The sequence below is a fragment of the Acartia tonsa genome, chromosome 5 (genome assembly GCF_053477335.1).
Source record: "Acartia tonsa isolate MP-2025a chromosome 5, ASM5347733v1, whole genome shotgun sequence".
NCBI classification, from domain to species: Eukaryota; Metazoa; Arthropoda; class Copepoda; order Calanoida; family Acartiidae; genus Acartia; species Acartia tonsa.
Genome location: NC_137264.1, coordinates 14,079,728 through 14,089,066, shown reverse-complemented (window position 1 = coordinate 14,089,066; position 9,339 = coordinate 14,079,728). Strand labels below are relative to the sequence as shown.

General features: G+C 31.7%; 1 protein-coding gene across 1 annotated transcript; it reads right to left on the bottom strand.

Annotated features, from left to right (window-relative positions):
- Positions 1 to 1,972: 1,972 nt before the first annotated feature.
- On the bottom strand, positions 1,973 to 8,817 carry LOC145320252 (uncharacterized). Its single transcript, XM_080162682.1, has 7 exons — positions 8,743 to 8,817; positions 8,132 to 8,173; positions 7,552 to 7,619; positions 7,153 to 7,198; positions 3,188 to 3,319; positions 2,464 to 2,552; positions 1,973 to 2,084 (listed from the first exon to the last, which is right to left on the bottom strand). The coding sequence occupies exons 1-7, from the start codon at positions 8,800 to 8,802 to the stop codon at positions 2,006 to 2,008; spliced, it is 516 nt and encodes a 171-aa protein (XP_080018808.1). The 5' UTR covers positions 8,803 to 8,817; the 3' UTR covers positions 1,973 to 2,005.
- Positions 8,818 to 9,339: the final 522 nt, after the last annotated feature.

Below are 9,339 nucleotides of genomic sequence, written 5' to 3'. Positions count from 1 at the left end.
GATTTGATTTACCTAGTAGATTACCTCGTACGGGCGGGATTACAGTTCAGGACCATTTCGACTTGGTGTACTGTCTAGGTCCTGGTCCAGCAATCCAGGAGAACTAAGGATGACTGTTACGCACCCTTCTCTGTCCAAACACACAAGGATATTAGAATAAGTAACATCCAACAGACAACCAACTCTCTGTGATGCACGACCTTTGTCTGAGAAGTCCCAACTGTGCATGGTAACGAGTTGCGCCTGTTTTGGGCCAAGGCATTCCCCCTACTCTAACTATTTATGTCGCGCATCTGACATAGCAGCAGTAGGAACCATTTTTAACGTCTTTAGTTTAGTTAGAGATTCGAACCTATCACCTTCCCGACGACGAGCGGATGCGCTACGTGTTGAGCCACGGTCGCGGGTTACCTGATTTGATTTACAAACGTACCTACATAATAAGTATAAGTAAGATTTAAAGATTTCTGTCTGTATTTTTAATAGCAAAGCTACTCTATAATTCGAAATGTCCGTCCGTCCGTCCGTCCGTCTGTTAGAGACAGAAAGAGGGATACGTGATTTTCTCGGCTCCTATAAAAGATAGTGAGCTGAAATTTTCAGGGATTAATTATGTTCTATATATTTTCACCAAGTTTCATGAAGATTCGTTCCTAAATTTTTTAGTTTACACGATTTTCCATAATTTTCGAGCTTCGCTACTTATGGATGTTGTCATCCTTGTTTAGACTTTAACGTACATTCTCGGTTTGTTAAATATCTTTTATTAGTCTTGATTATCCAAAAATATTAAATATTTCAATTAATAGACATCATTTTAAAGAAATATTTGCCCTAGCCAGGATTGAAGCCATTTAAGAATGCTAGAACATGTTCGTCAAAACTTTTTAACTAATATTCTTAATCTTAAGCCCATTTGCCTTATCCCTTAAGATCCCTGATATCATATTGTCTAAGAACAAAAAATTTCCTTGAGGAGAAACGTTGAAACCACATTGAATATCTTGGGTTTGATTGCTGGTGGCCAATAACTCATTATTTATACTAAAATAGATAGATAGATATTATAAAACATAGATAGATAGATAGATTTATTATGATACATAGATAGATAGGTAGATAGTTGAAACCACAATAAATATCTTGGGTATGGTTACTGGTTGCCAATAATCATTATTTAAACTAAAATAGAAAGATAGATATAATATGATACATAGATAGATAGATAGATTTATTATGATACATAGATAGATAGGTAGATAGTTGAAACCACAATAAATATCTTGGGTTTTGTTGCTGGTGGCCAATAACTCATTATTTATACAAAAATAGATAGATAGATATATTATGATACATAGATAAATAGGTAGATAGTTGAAACTACATTAAAAATCATTCTTGGGTTTGATTGCTCGTAGCCAATAACTCATTATTTATACTAAAATAGATAGATAGATATATTATGATAGATAGACATATTATAGATAAATAGATAGTTAAAACCACATTGAATATCTTAGGTTTTGTTGCTGGTGGCCAATAACTCATTATTTATACAAAAATAGATAGATAGATATATTATGATTTATAGATAAATAGGTAGATAGTTGAAACTACATTAAAAATCATTCTTGGGTTTGATTGCTCGTAGCCAATAACTCATTATTTATACTAAAATAGATAGATAGATATATTATGATACATAGATAGATAGATAGATAGACATATTATAGATAATAAAATAGGTAGATAGAAACCACATTGAATATCTTGGATTTGATTGCTAGTTGCCAATAACTCATTATTTATACTAAAATAGATAGATAGATATATTATGATACATAGATAGATAGATAGATAGACATATTATAGATAATAAAATAGGTAGATAGAAACCACATTGAATATCTTGGATTTGATTGCTAGTTGCTAATAACTCATTATTTATACTAAAATAGATAGATAGATATATTATGATACATAGATAGATAGATAGATAGACATATTATAGATAAATAGGTAGATAGAAAACACATTGAATATCTTGGGTTTGATTGCTAGTTGCCAATAACTCATTATTTATACTAAAATAGATAGATAGTTTTTGAACAATTTTGGTTGGTGTAGATATATAGAAAGACAAATATATATATAGATAGATACCTAAGTTTAGTTGTACACCAAAATTTTCCTTTCTTGGTTTGTAAGCAAAAGTTATGAGGAAAATGATAGATAGATAGATGGATAGTCATATAAATAGTTGATAGATAGATAGATAGATAGACAGATATTAAGATAAGATAGATAGATATAATTATAAATAGATAGATACCTAAGTTTTGTAGCACACCAATATTTTCCTTTCTTAGTCTGAAGACAAGAATTATGGGGAGGTTGTGATAGATAGATAGATAGATAGATATACATTTATTTAGATAGATAGATATATAGATAGATAGATACCTAAGTTTAGTAGCACACCAGTATTTTCCTTTCTTGGTTTGAAGACAAGAGTTATGGGGAGGTTGATTGGTATTCTTTTGTCCTGGATTCTAAATGTAAAGCTTCATTATTGACAGGGATTTAAGGGATAAGACAATGGACGATATACTGATATTGTACACATCCTCAATAATAATACCTAAACAAAATTACCACTTCTGTATATTAGATTTTTTTGTTAAATAGTTTTGACATTACATGGTTTTTTATCTTCCTCGAAATTCAACATGTTTAAAATGGACATTCATATGTACTTTCTGGTAATACTTTTAGAGAGTTTCTAAACTTTATAAATTATGTCCAACTGTTAGAGGAATCATGTTATGATATTTAAAACCGATGTAAAGATTCTAACATTTTTAATTTACCTCTCCAGACAGAAAACCGGCTGCTTCGACTGAAAACATGGCAAGAAATTACTGTATCGAGAGACATACCATAATTATAGAGTAACTGTGCTATTACTAATAGTCTAATACCTCTCCAATGAAAGGAAACAGACAAACAACCGGTTTTTTTATACTGACTATCGTAAAGATATACCCTAATTATAGAGTAGCTGCACTGCTAATGGGTCTAATACCTCTCCAATGAATGGAAACAAACAGACAAACATCTTATTAGACTTACTTCTGTAAAGATATAGTCTAGTTATAGAATAGCTGCGCTACTAAAAGTCTAATACCTCTCCAATGAAAGGAAACAGACAGACCACCGGCTCCTTAGACTGAACATAATGGCAGACAACTCCAGTCACTTGTTGCTTTGAGCACTGGGCAGTTCCTGACCCACCGTGCTCGGCTCCCACTTTGCCAACCTGAATATTAACATAGTAACGGAGAACCATAACGGTTCAGTGGTTCCTCAGCCACCGTGTTCAGCCCCCACTTCCCCAACCTTAATATTGATGTTGTGGTGACTATTCTCTTCTTATTAACTATTTTTTCTGCGTATTGCAGGTGTCCTACTTTAATTTTCCATAGGTAATCAATAATGGCTACAAAAAATTTAGGCGTAACTGTAAATTAGCAACATTTCAATAGAGACAATATACAATGGGGGTATTTACAAGAAACTCTTAAAATGTATTTTTGTGTGATTAAGGGGGGGGGGGGAAGTTTGTACAGTTATAGGAAATGAAATTCAGTACTAAAGTTTGGGAGGGCCGTGTGAGCTTGTTTTTAGAGTTATCAACCTAATTCTTTTTGTAAACTCTCTTATATGACTGGATCTACACATAAAACTTTAAAAATTGAATTTTGGGACTTTCCCTCTAGGGGCTAGTGGAGCAAAAGACCCCCCCAAACACTAAAAATTTAAGTTCTGAGCATTACTAGATCAACAAAACATTACAGATTTCATTTTGGGACTTTCCTTCTAGGGGCTTGTGGAGCTACAGACCCCCAAAAACACTAAAAATATGCGTTCTGAGCTTATTTTTAAAGATATTAACCTGATTTTTTTTAAATTATACTTTTTTAACATAACTGAATCAACGAACCATTACAGATTTAATTTTGGGACTTTCCTTCTAGGGGCTTGTGGAGCAACAGACCCCCAAAAACACTAAAAATATGCATTCTGAGCTTATTTTTAGAGATATTGAGATGATTTTTTTTTCAGAAACCTTTTTTAACATAACCAAACTAAGTAATCATTGCAGATTTCATTTTGGGACTTCCCTTCTTGGGGCTAGTGGAGCAAAAGACCCCCAAACACTAAACATTTAGGTTCTGAGCTTATTTTTAGAGATATTGAGATGTTTTTTTTTCAGAAAACTTTTTTAACATAAACAAACTAAGTAATCATTGGAGATTCATTTTGGGACTTTCCATCTAGGGGCTTGTGGAGCTACAGACCCCCAAAAACACTAAAAATATGCGTTCTGAGCTTATTTTTAAAGATATTAACCTGATTTTTTTAAAATTATACTTTTTTAACATAACTGAATCAACGAACCATTACAGATTTCATTTTAGGACTTTCCTTCTAGGGGCTTGTGGAGCAACAGACCCCCAAAAACACTAAAAATATGCATTCTGAGCTTATTTTTAAAGATATCAACCTGATTTTTTTTAAATAATACTTTTTTAACATTACTAGATCAACAAACCATTACAGATTTCATTTTGGGACTTTCCTTCTAGGGGCTTGTGGAGCAACAGACCCCCCAAAACACTAAAAATATGCGTTCTGAGCTTATTTTTAGAGATATCTACCTGATTTTTTTTAAATAATACTTTTTTAACATAACTGAATCAACGAACCATTACAGATTTCATTTTGGGACTTTCCTTCTAGGGGCTTGTGGAGCAACAGACCCCCAAAAACACTAAAAATATGCGTTCTGAGCTTATTTTTAAAGAGATTTTACAAAAGAATTGCACATCATTTAAGTGCTTAAAAGAGGGAGGCAGCAACCATATCTGTATCTCCAGGAAAGTGCCTAAATAAAATTGATAGTGATTATTTAGTTGAATAAAATGAAAAAGGTTTATATTAAAAAAATCAGCTCATTATCTTTAAAGATAAGCTGAGAACTCAATTTATTTTGTTTTGGAGGTGTTTTACCATACTTTCCCCTTAAAGGAAAGTGCAAAAATGAAATTATTAGTGGCTACCTAGTCAAACACGTGAAAAAAGTTTTCATGAAAAAATCAACTCAATATCTCTAAAAATAGTTTTTAGGGGTCTTTTGCCCCACTAACTTCTAGAAGGATAGTCCCTAAATGAAATCTGTAAAAGTTACCAAGTTATGTTAAAAAAGTGTTCTTAAAAAAAATCAGGTTGCTATTTTAAAAATAAGGTCAGAACTCATATTTTTAGTGTTTTGGGGGTCTTTTGCTCCACTAGACCCTAGAAGGAAAGTCCCAAAATGAAATCTGTAATGGTTTCTTAGTTCGGTTATGTTAAAAAAGTATTATTTTAAAAAATCAGGTTGATGTCTTTAAAAATAAGCTCAGAACGCATATTTTTAGTGTTTTTGGGGGTCTGTAGCTCCACAAGCCCCTAGAAGGAAAGTCCCAAAATGAAATCTGTAATGGTTTGTTGATTCGGTTATGTTAAAAAAGTATTATTTAAAAAAATCAGGTTGATATCTTTAAAAATAAGCTCAGAACGCATATTTTTAGTGTTTTTGGGGGTCTGTAGCTCCACAAGCCCCTAAAAGGAAAGTCCCAAAATGAAATCTGCAATGATTACTTAGTTTGGTTGTGTTAAAAAAGTTTTCTGAAAAAAAAACATCTCAATATCTCTAAAAATAAGCTCAGAACCTAAATGTTTAGTGTTTGGGGGTCTTTTGCTCCACTAGCCCCAAGAAGGGAAGTCCCAAAATGAAATCTGCAATGATTACTTAGTTTGGTTATGTTAAAAAAGGTTTCTGAAAAAAAAATCATCTCAATATCTCTAAAAATAAGCTCAGAACTTAAATTTTTAGTGTTTGGGGGGGTCTTTTGCTCCACTAGCCCCTAGAAGGAAAGTCCCAAAATGAAATCTGTACTGGTTCGTTGATCTAGTTATGTTAAAAAAGTATTATTTTTAAAAAATCAGGTTGATATTTTTAAAAATAAGCTCAGAACGCATATTTTCAGTGTTTTTGGGGGTCTGTTGCTCCACAAGCCCCTAGAAGGAAAGTCCCAAAATGAAATCTCCAATGATTACTTAGTTTGGTTTTGTTAAAAAAGGTTTCTGAAAAAAAATCATCTCAATATCTCTAAAAATAAGCTCAGAACTTAAATTTTTAGTGTTTGGGGGGGGGTCTTTTGCTCCACTAGCCCCTAGAAGGAAAGTCCCAAAATGAAATCTGTACTGGTTCGTTGATCTAGTTATGTTAAAAAAGTATTATTTAAAAAAAATCAGGTTGATATCTTTAAAAATAAGCTCAGAACGCAAATTTTTAGTGTTTTGGGGGGTCTGTTGCTCAACAAGCCCCTAGAAGGAAAGTCCCAAAATGAAATCTCAAATGATTACTTAGTTTGGTTTTGTTAAAAAAGGTTTCTGAAAAAAAATCATCTCCATATCTCTAAATATAAGCTCAGAACTTAAATTTTTAGTGTTTGGGGGGGTCTTTTGCTCCACTAGCCCCTAGAGGGAAAGTCCCAAAATTCGATTTTCAAAGTTTTATGTGTAGATCCAGTCATATAAGAGAGCTCACAAAAAGAATTAGGTTGATAACTCTAAAAACAAGCTCACACGGCCCTCCCAAACTTTAGTACTGAATTTCATTTCCTATAACTGTACAAACTTCCCCCCCCCCCCTTATGTGCTATCTATACAAGAGGAAAAACTAATGCTCAATATTTTTTAAGTATGGCTTCGAAGCCGATTAATATTCACAGGATTAGAACCGGTTCTCAGCCATACTGTACAACATCGTATTACAGACAATTTTCAACGAATATTAAAATAGAAATCATAAAATTAAAACCAGTATTGCAAGCACGGGCTAAAAACTGGTTTTAATCTTTTAATAATTTTTTATTTCAATATCCGCAGGAAGCTGTCTAAAATAGGATGCGATATAAAACTATTATTAGTACCTAATTAATTTATGGAAAAAATAATTTTTCTGAAACAGTAACTTCAGCTAGGTATTAAAAATTGCATTTTACTCAAACAAAACGCCTGTAAGCCAACATTTTTTATAACTACCTTTCTTCCTGGATTAGCTAACTTGAGTACGTCACATTTTCCATTCCTGTAATCAAAACAAAACTCTAATTAATTCAATAACAATGATATCACGAAATAATTTAGAAACTTTTCAGTTAATTATGTGAAAATAATATTTATATTACTAAATTTATAAATGTTAAAATTTATCAATAAACAAAAATAAATAAATTCTTTTTTATAGAAGTTACTGTAACAAAAATATTTTATTAGAAATGCCTGAATGACAGACCAACGTACCAAGAAAATTATAAACTTGAATCTCATCCTAAAGCCGTCTATACAGACTAGCAATAGAGAAAATCACCGAAGGTAATAAATAGACAAACATTTCGATCTATAGAGTAGCTTCGCTACTAGATTAAAGATACTTTATACCTGTATGACCAATGTTCGCATCTGGTGGCTGTACATTTTTGCTGGCAAGCTGTAGAATTGATTTCCTGATTTTGGAAAACTATAGAATTTTATAATAAAATCAGAAGAGGGTAAGTATCTAATCTAAGAATCAAAAAAAAAGTTTATTTGTGGACTAGGTACTTTTATACGTATTTAATTTTCGAAACAAAAGCTATTTTTTGTTAGTATAGCGTGGAGACTTTTTTTCGCTGCTATATCACATGGAAAGTGCGTAGTTATCCTCCCTACAAGTAGCCTAAAACCTTTCCTGGAATAATATAAAACTTCCCAGAACATTTTAAAACGATCGAATGGGTTAGTTTAAGAAATCTCAGCAAACAGAAAAACATAAAGACAGACATCTTATTCTTGTTACTTTTATATAAGCCCCTAGCCAAAAACCTTCCCTGGATGCAATACTAAACTTGCAGAACGATCGACCAAATCGTTTAAGTGATCTTAGCGGACATAAATACCCACAGACAGACATCTTGTTACTTAGGTATGAAGTGAATAAATGACAATTTTTGCGTTAATAATCTATAGATCTCCTTTCCTGGGTGCTTGTATGGACTGGACCATCAAGATACACGTTCACGTCCTATAATAATTATTGGTTGAAAAGTTTAGACACTCTGAGATTAATACCAACCATACTAAAAAATAAAATAAGGTTCGGAGGTAAAAATCAGCTCGTTTTTTTAAATATTATTTGGTGCCTAAACATCCTAAGAATCACTTTTTTTTGAATATGCTAATATATAGGATGACTATGTCATACAAGAAAATTGATGTCAAAATATTGTTAAAATGTCAAGGTACGTATAAGCTGTTTCGCTTTAAATTCCAAATTGTACCCAACTAGTAAAGGAATCATCAATGCAAAGTTTGAATTAAACAGGACAAACCTATTACTTACCAGGGATCTATAGGGATAGGACAATTATTGTACATCCCCAATTTTAACACACTAAATTACCCCTTCTGTAAATTACAATTGGTGGTTGAAACGTTTAGACACTTAAATTATTGAACCAACCAATCAAAATTAATTAAAGCTCCCCAAGGTTGTTAAGCCAACGATAAATATAAGAAAACGTTATTATAAGACTTTGGGTACTATAGTGTAATAAAGAGCCCATTGTCACCTCCCTCCCTTATTTTACTCACCGTGCAAAACCCAGAAATGGAGTCTAGAAACAACAAAACAAAACATAATTTTAATAACATTTTTTACTTAATTCTGAAAAAAATATAAAATATTTATCAATTGTCAGAGATCTTGAGGGATAAGACAATGACGATAAATTTATTTGAATATATCCCTAATCATAATAAACAAAATTAAATTAAAAAATTTAGACACTATTAATTTCAATTCCATGAATCAATAAAACTTTATTTCATCCTCAAATTAATTTAAAGTAGTAAGATTTATTCCTGCAGATTAAGATCTCGGAAACTGCTTGTCCGATTAATTGATTGCTATTTCATGAAATCTTTGGGTGGTCTTAGGCTATTTTCCTACCCTCCTTCGCTAGGGGCGAATCAACTAAAGTATATTTATTTAAAATCACGTATTTAAGTAATTAAAACAAGCTTCGAATATAATTCCAAAAACACATACAAATTAAAATAATTATATTATGACATTGATTTTAAATACAAAAATTAGATAATTCTAACATTTTAAGTTCAAAATATTTGCGTTTTGTCCATTTTTCAAAAGACAATTATATAATAATTTTATTTGTTTTTATTTATCTC